General features: G+C 32.0%; 2 protein-coding genes across 2 annotated transcripts; one reads left to right on the top strand and one right to left on the bottom strand.

Annotated features, from left to right (window-relative positions):
• Positions 1-16,232: 16,232 nt before the first annotated feature.
• Positions 16,233-18,868, bottom strand: LOC112027477 (probable inositol oxygenase). Its single transcript, XM_024060142.2, has 11 exons — positions 18,734-18,868; positions 18,526-18,604; positions 18,347-18,425; positions 17,846-18,050; positions 17,568-17,627; positions 17,427-17,479; positions 17,213-17,335; positions 17,013-17,082; positions 16,833-16,911; positions 16,565-16,646; positions 16,233-16,471 (listed from the first exon to the last, which is right to left on the bottom strand). Exons 1-11 carry the CDS (start codon positions 18,759-18,761, stop codon positions 16,445-16,447), a joined length of 885 nt encoding a protein of 294 aa, XP_023915910.1. The 5' UTR covers positions 18,762-18,868; the 3' UTR covers positions 16,233-16,444.
• Positions 18,869-24,143: 5,275 nt separating this feature from the next.
• LOC112023440 (uncharacterized) lies at positions 24,144-24,701 on the top strand. The gene has a single exon (XM_024056046.2). The coding sequence runs from the start codon at positions 24,144-24,146 to the stop codon at positions 24,699-24,701; it is 558 nt and encodes a 185-aa protein (XP_023911814.2).
• The last annotated feature ends 213 nt before the right edge of the window (positions 24,702-24,914 follow it).

The raw sequence follows: 24,914 nt of genomic DNA, 5'->3' as shown, positions 1-24,914 counted from the left end.
GGTAAAACTATGTGCTTTTTACTTTAAACAATGTGTTAAAAAAAAAAAAGTCAGCCTAAGAAAACTATCTGTAAAATTATGAATTTTGACTCAAAAATTGGCTAAAAAAAAGAAGTCAGGAATACAATAAATGTCACGATATTTTCTCAATATCTTTATTTTAGCTATGGTGGGCTCTAATATGATATTTTATAATTTTATTTTAGAGTAATGCTACATCTAGAACATTTTTACAACAAATCATAGGTAGAAAATTGTTATTGGTTTTTAATTAGGACAATCACTTTAAACTATGCATTAAAAAAACAACAACAAACAAAAAAAACCAACAAAAGAAAATTGTGCATGAAATAGTAAATTTTTGCTCACCAAATTTGACTAAACCAAAAAAGAAGTTTAGGAACACAATAAAGTGTGACAATATTTTTACAGTATCTTTATTTTCAACCGTGATAAGTTTTGGTCTAATATATTATTATTTATTTTATAAAAATTCTATCTCAATAATATTTTCATAACAAATTTTAGTTGGCAGATTGTTACTGATTTTAAAATGGATCCACGATTGGTATTACTTTTTAATCCATCAATAGTAGCTTACCTATGATTTGTTGTTAAATTAATGTGAAAATGTTGTGGACTTAGCATTTTTTTATTTGATTTATAAAAACTGAGATCTCAACAATTGTGAAAATATTGTGATAATAACAAATGTTACAACACATTTATAATATTTATTTTCAGCTGTGGTTGGTTATAGTATCATATTTTATTATTTTATTTCGATTTATAAGAAATTGATACTTCAATAATTGTGAAAATATTGTGAAATTTGTTATATTAATATAACAATATATATACCAACTCATATAAATATTTAAAAGAAAAGAAAAGCAGAAATCGATGACCGAAGGAAAAAAAAAAAAAAAACATTATAGCTACTGTAGCTACAATACTAGTTGAGCAAACTAAAGAAGTACTATTTGCACACTCGTGCTTTTTATATATAGGAAGTGGTTCGAGGGATGGGTATTAGTTTGGTGATGGAAAAGTTTCATTTTAATTATTTTTAATGATAAGGTTTGTCCTAATTCGGTACTAAAACCTTTTATTTTTATTTTTTTATTGTCAGCATGATAAAAGCTAGTAGGAAGTGACATCATGAAGTCATTAGTTAGATCATTACTAAGTTTATATAAGATAATTACCCTCTAGATATTATTAAGAATATAAATAACAAAGCACTAAAGAGTAAATAAAAAGAAATCAAATGTGCATGGTAGTACGGCAAAGGATCACTTATTCAATGCCAATGCCCAAATGAAAGTAAAAGCCTGTACTATCCAGACTATGTTCCTTTTGTCTTTTTCTGGCCAGAACTATCTGACCATGCTTTATTCTTAATTATAAATCCAGATTTATCTTAACTAATTAGGTCACGCTTCTGATTATCCCAAAATAAAGGTCACGCTTCTTCTTCTTTTAGTGCAAAATGGTCGGTTTGGGATCAGTTTATTTTATTGAAACTGAATTTTTTTGGCTAAAAGTACTGTAGATAAAGATGAAAGTTAATTGAAATAGTACAGTGAGACCTATGAATAGTAGCAAAATTAAGTTGAATGGTAAATATAAATTGACAAAATTAATCATGTCAAATGGACACTAAAGCAGGGGATGAGGACTTATCGCTTATAATTTTGTAATTTAGTGATACAATATGCTCTCATTCACTAAGAGAACCAGAGTTTGAATCATTCTAACCTATTATTGTAATTATTGAATTATAAAAAAAACATNACTAATGCACCACACTCCTTGGGGTTACACAAATTTGTCCTTTAAACTCATGAGAATATGAATTCAAAATAATGTGAACAAAATTGAAGCGGTCGGCATTAATATTTTTTGGTTACTCACAAATGCTGACGTCCAATGAGGCTAAAATGGTCATGAAAATAATATTGGCTTGGCGTGCCCCAAGTCCGCCCGCGGATCTTCGTTTTGGCCGAGAATGGGAAGTTAGTGCTCATAAATATCATATTATATATAAAATCTACCGAACAACTGTTTCCACCCAATAACATGCACACACGTGTCCAATGAGGTTCGGGAGATCTACAGCTTCGGGTCCGAGCCTATCCACATTCCCGAGCCAGCTGTGGTTTTCCTCTGCTCCCTTCCCTGCAATTCTTTTTCTCCCCCAAAAAAAAGAGGGGTCCCACATCCAAACACGCCTCAGCCTTATTTTATACAAAAAAGTTAATACTAATATATATAAACAGAACCTGTACAGTTCAGTGGACACTCTGTTCAACGCTGATGTTTGGCTCCTGACGGTACCTACGGACACCATTTACCATGCCTCCATCACACTTAACAGTACTGTTTCAGTCCCCCATCATTATTATTATTTTGTTATTAATAATAGTAATGATACATGAACAAAAATTTTAATTTCATAACATTTTTCAAAAACAGACTGAGTAGTTTTTATTTAATTTTAAAAAAAAATTTGTTATTAACAATTTGCAAGCTTTTATCCCTGATGTATCTATCCTATGTGATTCTTAAATAAAGTTTCAATCTTTCCATAAGAAGACAAAAAAAAAAAAAAAAAAAAAAAAGCAATTTGCAACATCAACCGAGAGTGAAATTTTGTGTTTATAAACTCTCTTCGATAGGGCAATGTTATATAAACAAAAATTTCACATTTTTTTTTTAAATTTTCCACATCAGTTGAGTTCGAAATTTTTTTATTGGTTTTCACTTGAACTCAATATTAACATTACATTTTTACTTATTATTAATAATTTGTCACATCAATAAGTGTTAAATTCTTTTTATATTTATAGACTTTCTCTTATTATTAGGATTCGTTTCACAAGAGCCTACAGTAGTGATTAACGTTGAGTTTTTTTTTTTTTTGGATCCAAAAAAAAAAAAAAAGTTGAGTTTTTTTATTAGGAAAAAGTTAATGGATGTTCTAAGCATATTGGTTTATGAAATATTTCTAGAAAATTTTTATGAAAAAGAAAAAAGAAAATAAATTGTTTGACAACATTTTATCCCATGAAAATTGCATCAAAACTTTTCTAAAATAGTTTATTAACAATTGCCCTAAGGGCAACTATTAACCTGACCATTTTTATTATAATTGATCAATTTTTTGGGTGCAATTGCACATTAATCAGTATATTTGTTTTTATTACTTTCTAATGTTGTGGGATCTAATAAATTTTTCTTTGATGGAAGCATGATGACACTCATTAACAAAAGTCTTATTATTAATTACAAAATAATCATTTTCATCCTTAATGTTTGTTCTTGCTTGATGTAAAATAATCTAATTTATAATCCACCTTGACACATTATTCTAGATGATTATGGGCTATGTAATTAGGCACATTTATAATAAAGAAGATCCATATTTTTTTTAAATCACATACCAACAATCTAATAAACTATCATAAACAATGATGATGACTCACTATAAATTGATCAAGAAATTAAAAATAAGGCCAATGGTGGTGACCATGCACACTTATAATAGTGGTGACCATACACCTTGACTATTAGGGTATTGTAGGGTCTGTTTTTGTAGCCCTAGCCCAAAGAATATGGGTTAAAGGTCCAACGAATCCAGAACAATGAATTTGTAGGAGTGGATCGAAGGTTTAGGCGCTGGCCGGCGTTCATGAAGCATGAACTCCTTTCTTTTTTATTGAAGAAATACTTAGAGCAGTTTACAACTGGGGAATGCTCCTCGGCCATGGGCCGAGGAGGCTTTTCTCCCTCTCACCTCCCAAAAACCTCTCTAAAAAAGACCCCCTTTTACATTTTGCTCACATTTCTTATATATGCTCATCTTCTTCCTCCTGTTGATCATCTATTGGCCTTCCTCCTGACGGCCTATCCCATCAAAAGGTCGTATCCGTGCTCGAGTGGTTCGCCCTGATCGATGTCGCCCTGGCAAGGGGTTACATCCCCATTAATGCGGCCAGAGGGTTAGGTGAACGTATTTAATGTCGAGGTGACGGTTCGCCCAGAGCTTGCCCTTCTCCGTACCGAGGTCTCGGACGACTGAGGATAGGGTCACCCTCGGACCCATCGTGTGTCCTCGGCGTGGGCCATTTGGGCCTGGGTTGAAGTGGGCCTTGGCTACTCGATTTTCTGGCCCCACAGGTATAATTTTTAAGTAATAATTTTTTTTAAAGTTGGAATATTTTTTATACAATAATTAAAGGATTAAAAAAAATCTTTTTTAAATTCAATGAAAAAAGTGTAACGCTTTTAATAATTTAGGGATGAAAAAAAATCAAATTTTAAATTTGATGGAGAAAAATCAAAATTCATGCAAACCTAAGGACAAAAATAATATTTTAACATTTTATTTTTAAATTATTAAATGTGCCCAATCGCATCACACGCGTCAATATTTTATTTTTAAGGATGTAATTACTAGTTTTTGAACTTTAGAGATCAAATTTTAAAAAATGGCATAAACTTTAAGTATCAAAAGTGAAAATAAATAAGAAAATGATGGAACTTACCTATGGTTTTTGATTAATTTGTTAATTCCAATTTCACCTCAAATAGTACTATAATCTCCATACACGCTTATCCTTTTTTGTTGTTGATAGATACATAGAATTCAACGTATGACGTCTGTTTCATGATAATTGATCTCTATGATCTGACTAACTGACTAAGGCACCAATGACTGGCCGAGTTAACTATAATCCACTATACACACACATCCTTATTCACTAATGATGGTTAGGAATGTGGGACATAACTTATAGTTGAGTTAACCAAAACACACAAATATATATGTTTTAAAAAGTTTTTATCACATGTCATATACATCACATATAAACTATACTATTTACGAATATATATATATATATATATAAATATTATATAATAAAAGTTGGATTCTAAAATCTCTAATTGTGTCTAGTCGTAATCTTTGATTAAAGACAAATGGATACACTAACATTAATTATTAAGATAGTTTATTTAAAATGAAACTCTATTACAAAAATATCAAGTGCTTATTAATTGATAGAATACTTTATTTTAGATAAAACTCTACCTAAACTTTTGAAAATTTAAAATTCTACTCAAGCTAAAATTCTCTTAGTAAACAATTCAAGAAATTTTAAGAATTTTTAAAATAAAATTTGAATTTTATTTTACTCATTTAGATCATCTTTAACAACTTTATATTTTAACTAGTTAACTATTCGTGTGTTGCATGGTTTTGGTCAAAAACTTATTAAATACAATATATATATAATACATTCGAGAAATAATAAGTTAATGAAATATTATTGTATAACTTCTGAATTCTCTTCAGTATAACAATTGTCTAATAAAACTAAACATCACAAATTAATATCAGCATTTAGCAAAATAATATGTCCATGTAAATTAATATCTAAGCATTAAATTAGTATCAACATAAAATTCACAAATTATAAGCTATCCAAATGTATAAGCATTAAAAAAATAATTTGTTTTCATTTTTTTTATTTTAATATATATATATATATATATTAAAGATAAGAGAATTGAATGACCTTCACATTGAAAGTCTACACAACCTTGGAATTGAATGTCAAGAAAATATAAATCAAGAAAGAAAATTAAAATTAAATTAAAAATAGAATTGTATATTATACAACCTTTAAATTTAATGTCAATTTAAGAGTTTCCTATGAAAACACTGAAATTAAAATAAATAATAGATCTAAAACTATATAAAAGAAAGCAAATGAAACATGTATTTCATCGATCCTTTGATAATGAAAACCAACATTATTTCCAAATTACTAAGAATTAGCTTTCAATTTCTCTTAGAAAAAAAAAGAAAGAGAATCACTAACCTTTGTTGTTTATTGTTGGATTGAGATTGTGATATGGTGATAAATCAAACCTATTCATCTTAATACACATAAATTTCCTTACCTTCCCATCTTAATATCACAAATTGCATTTAAAAAACCTAAAACTAAAATAAATAATAAGTCTTAAACTATATAGAAAAAAGAAAAAAAAAAAAGCAAATGAAACATGTATTTCATTGATCCTTTGAGATATCTGATTCCATGATGAAAAAAAAAACATTATTTCCAAATTACTAAGAATTGGCTTTCAATTTCTCAAAAAAGAAAAAAAAAGAAAAAAAGAATCGCTAACCTTTGTTGTTTAAGGTTGGAATGAGTTGTGATATGGTGATAAATCGAACCTATTCATCTTAATACACAAAAAGTTCCTTACCTTTCCATCTAAATATCACAAATTGCTTTTAAAAAAACTAAAATTAAAATAAATAATAGATCTAAAACTATATAAAAGAAAGCAACTGAAACATGTATTTCATAGATCCTTTGAGAGATCTGATTCCATAATGAAAAACAATATTATTTCCAAATTACTAAGAATTAGCTTTTAATTTCTCTTTGAAAAAAAAATTGAGAATCACTAACCTTTGGTGTTTAAATTCTATGATATAATTATAGAGTTTAAATCCTATTGAAATTATAATTTCTAATCAACGTTAACATTAAAAAAAGAAAATGAAAGAAAAAAAGAAAAAGAAAACGTGATTGATGGCTGTAATCTGCGAGGAAATATGATAGAATTGGAATTTTTTGTTTTTTTTAAATGGAGTTGTTATATGGTTTGTTAGCATTCTCTAACTAAAGTAAAAATCCTAGCTTTCATATACCTAAAACTGGTACCAAACCAAACCTCTTGCTCTTCCGGCTCTGCTCTTTGATTTGCTCACCATGTTGAAAGTAAAAACTCTGAGAAATCATAGGGTTAAGCGTAAGCTTGAGAAGCCAAGGGTTAGGGGATTTTTTTTTTATATTCACGTGAGTTTCTCTTCTCCAAAAAAAAAAAAGATAATATATCAACTTAAAAGATGTTTAACTAATGTAGAACTTTAAATTATAATGACATTAAGATTTTTAATTAATTTAAAAATAATAAGATAAAGAGAATGTATGTAAACAAATAATTTGGAAGTGAAGAGAAACCTAAGGCTAGAAAAAGAAGTGTAATAATTGATAAGAAGAATTTTTTTCAAAAAAAGATAAGAAGAAGAAGAATTACATGTAGTAGTTTTTTATCAATTAAAATTTTTTATCAACTTATAAATTATAATAATAAAAATGAAGCATTTGGATTGTAATCAAATTATGATTGTTATCAACTTAGAAATTATAGGAGAAGAAGATAAGAACAAAAAAATTGTATCTATTTTTTTATAAAAAATCTAAGAAAATTTTCTATAATTTGGTGAGGCCACTTGGCGCAAAAACGAGTTCTAAACCAAACGTTAATTATATAGTATATGATATAGTAAAACTTACACACAACATATGTTTTTGTTACCTATAGTTATTTAGGTAGTTAGTTTACTTTAGACGAAACACTATTAAATTTTTTAAGTAACTCACTAATCATTAAGATAATTTTGATAATATCAAATATTTTCTTTCTTTTAAATAAATTTTTAATTAATCTATTCACACCACAGGAAAACTGCTAGTAATGATAGTAAATTGCTATCACAATGCATTTGCGTATTGTAAATTATTATTTTTAAGCATTAAACTTAGTATTTTCTATTAAAAAAAAAACCTTAATTCATTACTACTTTTATTTATTAGTATTATACTTTTGTGATGCAAGAATTAATCAAGAATCGTATATAAATTTAAAATATTTAATTATAAAATAAATAAAAGAAACCTTATGTTATATAAAGAATCAAATATAGAAGAAAAAACTTATTTATGTTAATAATAAATTCACATTGTGTGAGTTCCCAAAAAAAAAAAAAAATCTAAAATCAAATATAGATTATAAAATAATTAAAACACTTTTAATCAAAAACCAAATATAGATTATAAAATAATTCAAAATACTTTTTATCAATACCAAAATATAGATTATAACACAGTTTAAAAAAAAAAAAAAAACTTCCTTTAAATATATTTAATTTTTTTTTTATCAATAAGATATTTTAACTCACCAAATGGAACCAATTGAAAATTTTTCTTTACAAAAATTTGATTATCTATATGTATCAACTTCATAGATAATGTTGCATAAAATCTGGTCATGTATTAATGATTTACAATGTTTAGGCATCCTTGTTTTTTGTTTCCCAAAAAAAGAAAAAGAAAAAAGGCATACTTGTTTTCCACAATTCCAAACTATTTAATTTTATATATTTTCCCTTTTAGTATAATCTCTAAAACAATCAATAAAAACTTTTCAAATATTTGCATGAAGATTATCCTAAAAAGTTAGTACCAATTTTAGAATATATATATATATATATATATAGAGGGTGCCCACAAGTCGATTTAGGTTGGGTTTGTGCCTAACCCAAACTTGACCCGACCACTTCGGGTGGGAAAGATCAGAACCCGATGCCAATTGTGAAGATTGTCAAATTGGACGAATCGAGCCTCATCGAGTGGCGGGTAGAGTCGGGTTTGTGGCAGGGGGAGTTGATTTCGCCGAATTTGGTCGATATTTGGTAGGATCTAGCTGAAATTTGGTTGAGATCTCCTTATACAGTTGGAGAGAGAAAGCTTTAATCTTATCGAAATGGAGGCAAAATCGATGATAGATGATCTAAATATTGGGGAGGATAGTAGATGAACCATTATATGGACGAAGAACTTGCTAGAAAAGGGTGGAAGATAGGAGTTTTGGATAGGTCAGGTCTGTCGGGTTTTTAACTCTTTAACCCATCATTCAAACTAAGTTGAACTTTCATAATCTAAAACCGCCGTCGCCACCATGCTCATCAGATTGGCTGGAGTTTGGTTGGTTGTTTGTGGGTTGGACAGTTTTGGTAGGTTCGTGAACACCCTTTTTTACAGAACTTAATTTTCCTTGAATGGAGACATAACTTAATTAAGAAAAATAAAGTTCAATTGTATTTGAAGAACTCAAATTTATTTGATTTCATAACTTACTTTCTTATAGGGATGGAAATTCGTGTTTGCGTGTTGGATTCGTGTCGTGTTGACTCATATGTATCTGATTATATGGGTCAACACTAACCCGACATGTTTATTAAACAGGTTAAGATTTCTCAACCATATCACGACCCATTTATTAAAAGGGTCAGTTGTATCGACTTGTTTATAAGATTTTATCAAAAAATAAAAATAAAAAAAATAACCAAATTGATATGGATTATGAAAAACCAAACAAATACATATTTTTATTATAAAATTTAGAACTAATGAGTAGTTGCAGCACAAATAATCATTCAAAACTAAAGCATATCTCAATATCACAAATAATTAATCATAATATGTCAAACAAAATAAACAACAACTAATAAGTTTATATACCTAGGGTTTAATGGGTATATTGGTAAAATATCATTTAATTAAATGGGTCAGAGAGGTTAAATGGGTTCCATATGGTAGAAACTAACTCAACCCGTTTATTAAACGGGTCAGTTATGTCAACCCAAATATGATACTAACCCATTAAGCCCCAACCCATAACCTGCTAATTTCATTCCGTGTCGTGTCGGGTTCGCGGGCCGTGTCTAATTTTGCCATCCCTACCTTCTTATCTATCAAGTAGTACCATATCTACATTCAGATATATATATATACACATATGAAAGTATTCCTAAGAGAAAAGGCCTCACATGAAGAATTTCGAATTGAATCAAAGTTAGGTTTTTTAATATACTAAAAAGGTCTCACATATTATCTACTACTGAAAACGGAGTCATCAAATATCTGTTGTAATTTTCTTCTATCTCAACTCTTTATTTGAGTGGCAAATGAGATCACTCCTTTTGCCATTGGAAGCCCATATTTATCTTTTTCCCAATACAAAGTCTCAAAAGATGATGATCAAGAAAGTGTCTTTTAACTAATGCCATAAGCTAACAACCAAAAAAAACTGTTAGTTGCATCTATCCATCCATTATCTAATGATTTTTTTTCATAACTATTTTTTTAGAAGACTTATATAGTATAGGACTATTCTAATGGTAAAAGTTAAAAATATACATGTCAATTAGATAAGATATTAACTTAATGAAACCATGAATTTTGTGACCCAATTTTTATTACCAGTGACACAATATTAATCTAATATACTAATTAAGTAATTATATAGATTGCTTATTGATTTTTTAATCCTAAAATTCTGTGTAAAAATAATATTTACATAATTAAGAACAAACTCTTTTATCCTTGTTTCTCAAAAAAAACAAAAAAAAAACTCTTTTATCCTTTTGTCGCATTCAAAGCAACAAGAACTGATTAAAATTTAAGACCATCAATATCCTTCATCTTTTTATTTTTTTTAAATTTCGGTTCTTAATTTTTGATATTGGGCTAGGCACAGCCACTTGTTAGATATCAATCATATTGCATTACTTCTCAAGTTCTGATAGATCATTTTGATATTAATGCTCATCATATTTACCCAATCAAAACCCCGAGGGCCATGCCTATTAATTAAATCAATATTAATGCTAAAATGTGGGTGGGAGCATCGTAGTCAAGCTCAGGGAATGAGAATCTATTGGGCATTGTTGCTTTTAATAATATAGATATAATGAACAAACAGCCTTTCACTTTCTGGGGGTTTTGATGAAGAATATAAATTAAGAAACAAAGAAAGCTACAGTACACAACCGTGCGCCATATGCGTATAGTTATTATCCTGTTTTGATATTAATTTCTTAAACTATTGTTTAGAGCCCCAATGACTTCAATGATTATCTGTAACGTCCACGATTGGTTTTCTTAATGGGAGACAATCTAAAGACAGATGCTTCGGTTACACTGATTATAAGAACTTGTATATAAGAAAATTATTGTGTATTTCTGAAATAACATAAATGTGTATTTTTTTCTTTCACATGAATAGTGGGATCTACTAATTATATTTATAGTGAGACCTACTATTCATGTGAGAGGGAAAACTATGCATTTATAGTATTCCGAAAATACTTAATAATTTATAATTTTCTCATGTATATAGTTGCAATGTGAATATCACAGATCTCCTTAAGGTCTTTGAAATATTCTTTACTCTTCCCAGGATGTCTTCCATAACATTTACTAGTTTTTAAGAACTAAAAAAAAAAAAAAGAAAAAAAAAAAAAGAAAGTTCTTTAGAATTTTTTTTTTTATGTGGTGGTTTATTGCTTTCAACAATTCTACACAATATACAAAAACATTTTTTTTTTGTTTATCCATCTTTCCACCCCCACCCCCAACAACAACTACAACAACAAAAAATGAAAAAAAAAAAAAGAAAAAGAAAAAGAAAAAGAAAGAAATAAACTAACAATGATTTTAATGTTAAATGCATAACAGAAGAGCTCCTAAAGCTAAGTTGATGTATTTAGCTCTATAGTGTTATTTTAAGAAATAGCAAAATTAATAAATTATTGCTTTATTCACTAGTATAAATTAATTTTGGATAAATTATGCTGACACCTTAATGTATTGCAAGATTAGATTCGATAGACCTGATTATCCACTAATGACATTGTTCCTCCAAATTTTCAATATAATTGACACCTTAAAGCATTCACAATGGGAATTGTAAATGCCATATGTTAGCAACATTTAGCATCAGCCTCAAAAGCACTCAACAGCTGGCCTGCTAAACTTATAAAATTGTAAATTTTTTTGGCATTGTGCTACAGTACCACCATACATGGTGCTGTACCACAATGCCAAAAGATTATATTAATATTTTATTCCTAATCTTATAAAAAATATATATATATATATATATATATTTCCTAAATATCAATCTCTGTATCTCTTCTCTCTCTTAACATTCCAAGCCTCTCTCTCACGATGGTGGTTTTTTCTGGCGTGGGTCGTGGGTCCGACATGGGTCTAGTGGTGGCGTGGTGTGGTGGTGGCGTGGTTTGATGGGTCTCTTACGGTGATTGGCGTGGTGTGGAGCTTTGTTGATGGGTTGTTCATGGAGGATCATGACTAGTGGTTAATCTTTCCAACCCCAAACTCTTAGCCTCTCTCTTCAATCTAGTGGGTTTGTGGTGGGTTAGTGGTGGAGATCGTGGCAGATCGGTGGTGGGTTTCTTTGGAGGTGTGGGTTATTTTGGCGTGGGTTTCTTTGGTGGTGTGGTTCAGGTGGTGGGTTTTGTTTGGCACGGGTTAGGTGGGTTATGGTGTGGAGATTGCTGTTTGGCATGGTAGAAATTGGCGTGGAGCTGTGGTGGCTGTGGAAAATCGGCATGGAGCTGTGTGTGTGGCTCTGTTATTGGCTCCGATGGGTCTCCGTTAATGGTTTTATTTTTTTGGGTTTTCCGGTATATGTGGGGTGTTTTGGTTTGGTTTGATTTGATGGTTTGATGGTTTTTTTTTTTTTTTTTTTAAATAGATGATTTTGATCTTGTGATTTGCTATCGAAAGAGGGAATTATAGGTTAGATCTTGAATATTTCGGCATAGGTAAATATAGAGATCGAAAGACTTGTATGAACCTGTGTAGTATTAAAATCATTGGTCTTAATGCTTTCTTGCTTTATTAAATTGCATACTCTTGTGTAAATTGATGAACAAGAATGTTTCCAATTGACTGTCGAAAGAGGCTTTTGGATGTTTTTGTTGAGATTGCTAACAAACAGAGAGAATTAAATTAAATTAGCTAGATGAGTAAAGCATAGTGAGGGATTGGGTGAAATCGATTTCCTAGAAGTTTTCTTCCCATTAATTTGATCTTTGAACAACATATTTTTTTTTCCTCTGCTTATTTTCTTTAATTTGATTTTATTTTAAATTCCAATTACAACAACCTTAGTGACTTCTTTAGATAAAATCGAGATTAGCATAATTTTGGTATTTGTCAAAAGTAAGTTACCAATCCCTGAGGACGATACTCTTCTCATCACTTTACTATAAAACTACGATACTGTGCACTTGCAGTTTTGCACCGATCAAAAAGCCATGATTGAAACATGCCAGACTAAACCACGTGTCAAAAAAAAGAAAAAAGAAAGAAGGAATGGAGGGCATTCTTAGGACGAACAACGCAAGGACAAGGGGCAACTGATGGGAAAGACTAAGTGTAGCTCATCCTTGTGTAGTCATCCATAGAATGTAAGCTCGTCCTTGAATAGCCATCCATAGGATGTAAAGTATCATGATAACTAAACCTACTATCATTCATGGGTTCTTAAAGAGGAGCCCATCCAAACCTTGCAAGCTCGTCTAGACATGGACGACCCTCAACGAAAGGTTCGTCTACATAAGTTCGTGAATCGAACCACGTGGTGAGATCTTAATGCATCATTGTAACTTCCTGTCAAACACTTAACTTCCAATAGTAGTTATGGAAGATGAGAGTAAATATCTTAACTTCTATAGCGGTTATAAGAAGTGAGTGTAAAGCGTCTGACCTCCACAAATGTTGGGAAAGTTACGAGACAAGTAACAGCTTCTATAGCACTATGTAAACACTCATTCCCAACAAATAAAGGCAAGTTTTTCCCTTTACACAATCCCTAGAAATTTGGAATTTCAGATTTTGAAGAGAGAAACTAACTTCATCATCGGAGGATTTTTGACCGGTCGACCCCGGTCTCCTTTGATTCTTTGTTTTTCTTTTTCAGGCCCTCCTAATCATTCAAGCTCGAAACATCCAGCCTACTGATTTTCCGAGCATTATCAAAAATGATTTTGTTTTTTTAGGGATCAAATTAGTAACAAAATCAATTTTAAGACCAAAATAGAATTGACCCAAAATATAGGGACCAAAAGTGCATTTTCACCATAAATCAAATGTGCCCATAAAAGAAGCAAAATTGAATATATTATTATATTAACTTTTAAGGATTAAGCTAGTTCAAATTCTTTCTATCCTCCTCAGTTAGTAGGGTTAATATGCTCCTGACCTATGTGTGCCACAAGATGATGATAGACAGAAATCTTTACATCAGTTGTACCTTTCAGAATATTAATGCAATAACATTTTTGCTACATATGCATGGTCTTTGTGATCACACATATTCTTAAGGTTGTGATTCAACCTTCCAAGAGCATTTGTTATAAATATTTGGTTGAAATGCATCTTAAAATGTAGTTTATCTTACCAATTCTGCAGAACATCACATCAAAAATATGTATTGTTAGAAATTATCTGATACGGTTTCTCCTCTGCACCTGATCACCAACATAGTAGAAATTAGTTTTCTAATTAATTCTGATGTCTTGATATGAGTAACCAGTTTCAAAACATATTGAAGGTATCAAATATCAACAATGTTGCTTGATTCTTTAACTTCTCTCATTTTCTGGTGAGTGCAGTGAAAGTACTAACTACTGCATCTGCTTTGTCACTACGTAAGTTTAAGAGATTTTTCTGTATGATGTTACTTAATTCCTTAACTTGTCCCATTTTCTAGTAGGTTGAGAATCACAAACACCTCTTCTTTTGTAAAAAAAAAAAAAGAAAAGAAAAAAGAAGAAGGATGGGATAAGGCTCAGGGTTATGAGTTCTATCCATATGACCATAGAATTCCACTTTAGGCCAAGGATTGTTTGAAACCACTCTTCAATAGGCTATTTAGCAATTTGCACAGATGCCTTGGTGAAATGGGGTATTTAGCTATTTAGCTAGCTTACCTCTGTTTGATTTTTCTGGCTTGTACTCTTTTTAGATCTTTTAGCACTTAGTCCCCTTTCCAATAAGCTCATATTTAACAACCAAAAAGACTACTAGGAAAGCCTTCGGCAAGAATATTTAACAAAATCAAATGAAGCATGATATCAAAACTAGCCTTAGCCCAATCACTAGCCATTTTCTAACAGACAAAATTCGGCTACAAAATTGGTTGCAGCCTAAGTCTACCATCTAACTCAATATCTTTTTATTGGAGGTTAATTTTGAAAAATCCACCATTAGATTACATTTTCTTATTATATACTCTATACTTGCAAGATTTCTAGGAAATTGAAGATTAATAGGTATCTCGTCAATAAAGTGTTTAAATTGCAAGATTTAGCAATATAAAACTATGCATAAAATGTAAGCTTATGGATCATATAGTAAATAATATCTGATTGACCCATAATTTGATATGTATATTAAGAGTGTAAAGAACATGCAATCTAATAGTTACATTTTTAAAATATATAGTAATGTTTATTTTATTGAGAAATGTTGTAACTTGTAGCTTTAGACTACAATCAATTTTGTAGTTAAACTTTGTCATTTTCTAACTCTGCGTAAGATCCCAACTAGCTCCTGCCTAGTTTAACTAGTGCCAACACAAGATATATGCCCCCAATTACACATACGTAAGTACAATACACAAGAAGAAGATGGCCCAACCACTGGCCTTGGGAATAGAGCCTAATAACAGTTGGGTTTAAGGCCTAATCTATTAATGTTCTTAATTTATTTGATTTACTTTATGAAAGGAAAAAGTTTAGCTATAAAATTAGTTGTAGCTTAAGGTTATAATCTTATCCAATAAAATAAATATTACTACATATTTTGAAAATTTAACCATTGAATTGTATGTTCTTTACACTTTTAATACACATATCAAATTTTGTGTCAATCGAATATTATTTTCTATATGATCTATAAGCTTATATTTTATGCATATTTTAAATTACAAAAACTTACAATTTAAACAATTTATTGATGACATAGCTATTGATCTTTAATTTTCTATAAATTTTGTAAGCATGGAAGATATAAGAAGAATATATAATCTAATGATAGATTTGTCAAAATTCACCTCTAATAAAAATATATTGAGTAAGATTGTAGCCTTACGCTTCAATGTAGCTAAACTTGTCCATTTTTTAAATCTTATTTTATTTCCTACATGTTTTAGGGATTTAATTCACCTTCTTACTTGATTAGTAGAATTTTCATTAGTTAGAATTGTTTCCTTTTCTTGTTAGGATAATAAGTTTGGAACTCTATTTAAAGAACCAGGAGTTCAGTATTGTATACAGTTTGCTACAGCAATAAAATTGATTGTTGGAGTTTTTCCTTCAATAGCTTGGTGTTGATTCCAGATAACCCTAGGTTTTGATTTCTAAGGGTTTTTATTTTGGTTCTTGTTGAAGCCGCAACATTAGCCTTATTTGATTAGGCCCCAAGGCCTTAAAGACATCCCACACATGATCTCCTGGCCATCAATAGATAAGAAGTAAGAACCAAGCCAAATATTAATGAACTCGCCACATCATTATGATGTGTTTTATTTACTAATATTAATTAATATTTTACAAACTTCTTAGTACTGATTACAGAAATCTTTAGTGCATGTATAGATTAAATTAACTTTGCCAATTGAAAGCAAGCACAACTAAAAGTATGGCAGGCAGCCTAAAGCCGGATCCTTTCCCTTAGTGCAGTATGCCTTCCAACCTCAAGGATTACCATCTGAGCTTTTCGGGGAAGTACTGCAAAAAGAAAGGAAAAAAAAAAATCCAATTTTAGTAAAGAAAAAAAGTTTTTAAAATTACCAAAGCACAGAATTTTGCACTGGTACACACCTTTTTTATGAGGGACTCATAGTATGGTTTAACTTTTTCAACGTCAATATGAACGCTGCTCTTACTGTAGAGATCATATTTGCTGTTATTTTGTACAATACAATAAAATCAGTTTAGTTGTCACAATTAGCTGAACAAAAATTGAATAATTGGTGGGGAAAAACAATGATGCTCACAATCAGCTCAATGAGAAATGAATAGTTGTTGGGGAAGAACACGAGTAAGAAAGAAAAAAATGTACAAATTAAACAGCTAAATGGAAACTTACTTGAATGTTTGAAGCCACTTCAGATTCTTTCTGTCCTCCTCATTCATTAGGTATTGATATGCTCCTGCCGTATGCATTGCTGCGAGATGGACAGATAAAACTCATTTTATTGTATAAAAACAATTCGAGAATATTAACTATTTTTCAAATTTACAGGAAAAGTTAAAGAATAATACTTACGGTAAAATGAGTGATATCGGATAGTAAATAATGCAGCAGATGGTAGAGTAGTTCCATTTGCTTTGGCCACCTAAGGATTTGGAAACAACGTTCTTAGTATTATGATTGTTATTTTGGAATAACATATTGTGGAAATTTCAATATGAAGATTTTATTAAAGATTTTTCATTAAAAATTCATTGAAGGTTCAGAGGATATACCATGTACATGTAATCGTCATGCCCCCATGTCATCAGCACATTATCCAGTCCACATCCTTCAGAGTAGATTCCAAGTTTAGTGTTGTAGGCAGGATTGTTGTAATCTGGATTTTCCTTGAAATACTGCAATGCAAAAGATTCGAAGAAATTTCTTTCAATTGACTGACTACATATAATCATGTCAAACATAATTAACTAATGTTTTTAAGAAGACCTTGTGATAAACAATCGATTCGTCATAAGCACAACCAACAGGATACGTATCTCCTGCAACATCAGAATTCATCATCAGATTGAAATGACATGAAACAAGAGAAATATATTAACATTTATTTGGTCAAAGAACATTTCTTACCTGTAACAGCCCACTGGGGAAGCGATCCAAATTTAGAATGGAAAAGAACCTTTCCAAGATCTGAAATCCATGCAAGAATCAATTATCAAGTTGTTTAATATATTGTTTTATGTAAACTTGAATATATAAGGCCTAGTGTGTGTAGTGATTATCTGATGTTATGAATAAGAGCATAGAGCCATCAAGTTAAATAAACATATACAATTACACATTCAAAGAACTTATATTTTGCATGTTAGCCTTAGAACAGAAACTAGGAATGTGCATGGGGTATTTACCATGAATAAGGGCAGTCAAGTGTAGCCAGTCTTCATTAGGATAATCTTTTCTTATGGCTTCAGCCGACTGCAGCAAATGCTGAATCTGAGGTTCATCAATGTCAGGGTCACTTTCATCCACAAAACTGTCAAGGAGTTCAATGGCTTCCCATATGGACATCTCTGCTTTGTTCAATTTTGCATACTCTTCCCTTGTTTTCTTTACCTGCATTTGCATTGATAGTTTCATAAATCAAGTTGAATCTATGAAGTCCTAAGTGTGCATTTGGGACAAGTTGAAAATTTCAGCTTATTTACAATTCCAGCTTATTTTTGCTACTATTTATGGGTCTCACTATACTTTTTGGTACTATTTATGGATCTTAATGTACTATTCCGCTAACTTTTACTTTTATCTATAATACTTTCAGTAAAAAGTTTTCAGTTTTAGCTAAATAAGTTGTTTCCAAATAGACACAGTAGTTTAATATTTAAACATTAACTTATTGAAAGTGTACTTACAAAATCATATGTTTGGTTAATATGATTCAACCGATAGCAATTCTCCACAATGCTTAGCCTCACACTTGATTCATAATCCCTACCACACATTTCGACACAATTCATTGAATGAGAAACTACACCATTTATGAAAAACACCCGATCTTATAAACAAAGATTGTGGAAGAAAATGTCAAAACCTGAATGATTGGCCAAAGGCATTGGATTCTGGCACAACAAATCCACCTGATGCATCTTTTGGTATTGCATTCTCTGACACTTACATTTTCAAACAAAATAACACAAAAATTAGACTCCAGTTGAACTAAGCTTATAGACTTATAATAAAATAAAAATTATTGACATTCATGGACAAAAGGATGATGGAAACAATAATCAAAGCAGTACCAGGTGCCTGGTTCTCAACGGCAATCATCTTGTTCCCACTTAAAAACTCAGAAGAAGGCAAACAAAGCAAAGACAAATACGTTTGAAAGGCTGCGGTCAGATTTATAGGTAAATAATAAGTCCTCAACTGAAATTAGACCAGGCTTGGACTCCTCAACTGCAAATTTTCATTATCCTAGAGCTAATTTATTCAAACAATCTTTACCTTAAAATAACTTGTTTCTGTAAGAGTATTGAATGGTCAATCATTATCTTCATTTTAGCCTTGTAACCAAATTCCTAATGCTTTGGTTGTTTCGTTGCCAAAAACATTCATCGTTGTAGATATTGTGATAACGCATTGAGTCAGCTTTGTGGATAGTCACATCCTATTTTGAGTAATGCAAAAAACTAGCCTAAGATATGGATGACAAGACAATCCAGTCATGGCCAACTCCCTACTGATGTTTTGAGTTCTGTTATGAGGATAAGGCTTAAAAAAAATAAAATCAACAACTGAGCTAAGATATTTGTGAATGAATAGCCAAGAACCATCAAGAAATTTCAGTTTTTTTTTTTTTTTTTTCTCTCTCTCTCCATTGATAGGATTGGAACCTAAGAACTATGCTCACCAAGAGGAGATGGTTGTATTTTGCCACATAAACTTGACTATGTGTGAGTTTCTATCTTTGTATTGTATTTACCTGAAATAGCCAAGATATGTATGAGATGTATAATTAGGATATATTAGTTTAGAAAGTATAATTCATTTTTTCTACCATTGAGGACCGAGTCAAGACATTGGTTTCAAGAGAAAATTATGGGATTGGTTAATAAATCAAAGGATTGATTGCTAAAGAAGATCATGGAATTGAAGCAATCAATATGTAATTTTTATTCAAATGTCATGGACTTTTGTATCCATTATAAATATGAAATTCATTGTAATGTAAAATGTGAACAAGCCTTTTAAGTTGTAGCTCAATAAGCTTCTAAAGTAGTTCTAAACAATGTGTCCAGATTCAAATCCACTCCCCCCCAACTATTAAATTATTAAATTAAAAAAAAATGAAGGAGAATCTATATATTTATATATAAACTATAATTAACAATTTTGTTCAAGCAAGCAGTGATGACAAATTGTGTTCGAGACATTGGTATCCAGCTACATGGGCCAATCCTAACCTAACTCATTTAATAATCATTTCAAAACCCTTCTACTCTAACAAAACCCATTTATTAAGCGAGTGACACAACATGACCCACATAGCTTGCTTAATATACACAAACACTACTCATTTCAAATGTTTTATAAACTTGTATTGGGTTAACATTTAAATGACCCATTCCAAACCATTCAAAAAATAAACCAAAATGAATTTAAAATTCTTTTAATTACACCGTTCTATAGAGAAAATTCAAATTTATATTAAATAAAAATGACATTTATTTATATGAATGGAGCCATTTTGGGTTGATTTTAGGTTAAGCAAATTAACACAAAATTGACTGACTTATTAATTATGTCAAAAAGGATTCGCTAAAAGCATTCTCTCTTTTCAAAAACTCTCCTGCAGTTCCATTCTTATAAAGCTACGGTTTACTAACCCTTGGTGTTTTGGCTTGGATCCAATATCCTGAGTGGATTGGTCAAAATTCAAATATCCTTCAAAAAAGTTAAGCCCCTTTTCTTTTTAAATTCCAAAATCTGTCTTGTTTTAAAGTTTATGCTTGTTTTGTTTGCAGAATTAGGTTAGGATTTTGTTTGACCACTTTGAATGAAGAAGATGTAGAATCAGAGTTTCATTTTGTCAGGATGCGTACACATGCCTCACAACTGCGTATGTATGTTCAATGTATGTTTATGGAACAATAGGTCATGTGTATGCCTCTTTGCAATCATAACAATTTAAAACCTACTTTAGGTTAAGCACCCACTGTGTATAATCTTTGTACCCTATTTTCTTGAATTCTTTTTAGTTTAAATTCTACTCGCTCTCTCTCTCTCTCTCTCTCTCTCTCTCTCTCTCTCTCTCTCTCTCTCTCTCTCTCTCTCTATTGTGAACAATTTTTTTATTTTACAATTCATTTATTCTAGACTCTTTAGTTTTTGTTCTCAATAACTCATTTGGATGAATATTTATGATGTGGTCCCACATTTAATTCTAAAATTAGGACATAAAACTCTCTCTAAAAATAAATAATATAGGACATATGACACAAAATTGTACTCTAATTTGAAATTCTAACTAAACTTTCTCTAAGGTTTATCTTTTAATATATACTAGTGTGTACTCCAAAATTTTAGAAGATGTTTAAATTATACATGGTATTATTTTACACTTTTTTTAAATCATACATTTCTAAAATATGGGATGGTTTCTCATTTTATATATGGAAAATGTTGTAAAAATGTTGTGGATATAGCATTTCTCAACCTCTGTGTGTGTGTGTGAGATTTAAAATTTAATTGATTTTATACTCTTTGGTTTTTGCACTTAATAATTCACTTGCCAAAAAAAAAAAATAGATGGATTAGATTTGAACTCAATAATTCACATGGCACAAAATTAAAATTAAATAGGACATGTGACACAAAATTGAGAATCCAATTAGAATCTAATTGGATTTTCTCTCAGTTTTGTCTATTAATATATATATATATATATATATGTGCATACCTAAAAATGTAATGCTAATGGGCTTGACCTCTACATGGGCTCACAATCTATTTGTTTCGTGGGCTTTGGTGTTTCCTACTGTGGGTGGTCCTATGCTTGGCAGGCCCAAATACAATTCTATTTCCACAAGCCTTTCTCTTTCCCTCATAGGATCGCTCATTTGCTCCCTCTAAGTGTTTGCTCTCTTCTCCTAGTACTCTTTTCAGAATTGCCAACCCCTTTCCTCATCCTCATCTCTTATTTATAGCTCAAGATTAGTGGAAGAGTTATGATTACTTTTGTGGTGAGTGGAAAAGGAGGTCCAATGTTATTATCATTAAGAGTTGGAAGTCATTGGAATTGGTTCCCACATTAGAAGATTTGCCCGGTAGTGATATTCTCCAGGCAATACCAAGCATCTTGGGACTCACCTTCTTGGGAAATTGCATTCCCCGACCTGATAGGGTCTCACCTTCACCGTTCATGTCATAATGGCTTTATTATGATTTCTGGGCCTTGGATGGATGTCAAGGCTTACCTGAGCCAAGTTCGTAGGCCTAATAGTACACATAATCATGTACAATGTCCAAGGCCTGAGGCCCAACAAGTCCAAGGCCTTGTACACATGGGATCATTGCGATGGGTTTTATGAACAATGGGCTTGAAGGGAAGTAGCACCCCGTACAATATATATATATATATATATAAGAGAGAGAGAGAGAGAGAGAGAGAGAGAGAGAGAGAGAGATTCTATCAAAACGCACATCAGAATATNCCACCATCAATAAGGAAAAAAAAAAAAAGCCACAATTGATTTCTAAATAATAAAAAAGACCAAAACCAAAACCCACCGATTTAGAAAGCACGATGGGAGGAAAAGAACCAAAAAAAAAAAAAAGAAAAAGAAAAAGAAAAAGAAAAAGAAGAAGGGTGAGACACGTACCGCATGCCTGTCCAAACTGCAGAGTGCAGACAAATTGCAAAAGAGAGAAGAAATGGGGTTGGTGAGAGGTATTTAATTGGAATTGGAGGTAATATAGTAACGCCAATTGCATGATGTTTTCACATTGGTTTTCTCTACAAAACGGAGAGATCTAATGTTGGTAGGCTAGAGGAAAAAATAATTGAGCCCTACCAAAAATCCTCCCAATTTTCTTTCTTTACCAAACAATCCAAAATTCTATTTTCTTTCTTTTTCTCTTCTATTCTTCTTATTTCACCTCCAACCAAACGTAACTTTAGCCCGGATAGGTTGGGGTTAGATACATATGTGATTTCTAATTATTGGCACATTCTGATTACTGATTTATTGTAATTTTTACGATAGATTACTCCAAAAGTATTTAAGAAGTTAAAACTACTTTTAATAAGAAATTACAGGCAGTAAATGTACTATATGACTTTTGAAATAAATAGATTGAATTTTACTACACTAACAACATTTAAATGAATATTAACTGTGGGGCCAGCTATACAAAGTGGTATTGGTAAGTTTGTAAGGATTGGGCCTGCGGCCCAGTGGCCCAATCCGAGGACAGTAATTCGTCCGATGATGATTTAATAAAGGCATGATACGAATAATATAAGAAGAAGAGCTGAAGATTGCAAATGAAAATCCAAAATGTGTCCGAGGAAAAGATTCACCTCAGAACGATAGTCCGAGGTGGATGCAACTATCTAATTACCCTAGATAGTCCATAGGGTTGTATTGTAATTGAGAAACGGATATGGGATAGTGGAGGTAACAAATATCTTCTGACACTGCTACCTCCACATTAAATGCTTCCCAGCTAACTCTCTGGCCGCATTAATATGGAGGTGATGACTGAATAGTGATCAAGCAGCCTTATGATTGCTAGTTGGGGATTCTAGAGAGTGGGAGATGGGACAGAAAAGAGTTCCCAAGATAGAACCTACACGTGTACGGCGAAAGCAAAGGGAGGAACATAGTATATAACATGAAGTGGAATGACATTATAGAGGGAGGGGGTGGAAAATACAAAAAACAAGAGACTTTTCCTATCAAATAGAACTAGTTCTTTCACCCACTCTCTAAAAATTTATTGTTTGGGCTTGTTGGACCGTTTTTCCCTCTCATTTTTGGAGGCTTTTCCAAATTGAGTCCCTACAATTGGCGCCGTTTGTGGGGAGAGCTTGATCTATTTCTAGGGAAAGGCAAGTGCAGCGGTTAAGATGGAAAAGGGAGCACCGTAACAACCCGTGGTGAACCCACAACAGACAGATGTTAACCCACACCAGGCAGAGTCCAGGGTGTCTCAGCATGATAATCCGTTGGTAGTCCATGAACAAAGGGGGGATCGCGAGGGAAGTGTGCGAACAACCCATGCTGAAAGAAGTCATTCTCGGGGGAAAAGCCATATTTCCCATGTAAAGAACGACGAGGACATGCAACGTGAGATTAACAAACTGAAAAGGGAATTGCGACACGAACGATGAAAGCGTAGGTCATAACATTCTAGGTAATCTTTTGAAGAGTCCGATGACACCAGTTATAGGCGGAGGTCAAGAACTCCGCCCAGTAAACCTTTTTCCTAGATGAGGAGCACCACTGCAGACAAAAGGATAAGAGTCCGCCTTACCAGGGGTTGGGAAATGACGCCCTGAACAAAGCTTTGAGTCAGGTTTCAAAATCACCTTTCACGCGACATATCGAGGATGCAGATCTTCCTCGGTGATTCCATCAACCCATGTTCACCATTTACAATGGTCGGACGGATCCAGTGGAGCATGCCAGCCATTTTAGTCAAAGAATGGCTGTTCATGCTAAGGACGAGGCCTTGATGTGTAAGATTTTCCCATTTAACCTAGGCCCAGTGGCGATGAGATGGTTCAACGATTTGAGAGCAAATTCCATTGGCTCCTTTGAGAAGCTCACCCAGGCTTTTGGTGTTCGCTTTATCACCTGCAATAGGGTCTCTCAACCCTTGGGTTCGTTATTGTCCATGTCTATGCGTAAGGGGGAGACCCTGAAGGCTTATTCTGATAGATACTGGAAAATGTTCAACAAAGTAGATGGGGCCTACGATGACGTGGCCATTAATACTTTTACAGCTGGCCTGCCAACCGAGCATGGTCTGAGGAAATCCTTGACTGGTAAACCTGTTACCAGCATGCGCCAGCTTATGGATCAGATTAATAAGTATAAAAGGGTAGAGGAGGATCAAATACAGGGTAGAGGAAAGTCCAAGGTAGTCCCTCAAGAAAGGAGGGATTTCAGGTCGGACCGGTATAACAATAACCGACCTTGGAAGGATTTTGGGGGGCAACTAGGATCTGCTAATTCTCAGGTGGTTAATGTTGTGTTCTAAGAACCAGTGCAACGGGTTCTAGAGAAGATAAAGGATGAGCCATTCTTCAGATGGCCCAATAGAATGGCAGGGGATCCTGCGAAACGTAATCGAAATCTATACTGCCAGTATCACCAGGATCATGGGCACACTACTAAAGATTGCAGAAATTTGTGGGATCATTTGGATCAGCTGGTCCGAGAAGGAAAGTTAACCTAGCTTTTGCATCATTCC

This window comes from Quercus suber, unplaced genomic scaffold (genome assembly GCF_002906115.3).
Source record: "Quercus suber isolate HL8 unplaced genomic scaffold, Cork oak 2.0 scaffold_96, whole genome shotgun sequence".
Lineage (NCBI taxonomy): Eukaryota > Viridiplantae > Streptophyta > Magnoliopsida > Fagales > Fagaceae > Quercus > Quercus suber.
This window is presented reverse-complemented; position numbering and strand designations above follow the sequence as displayed.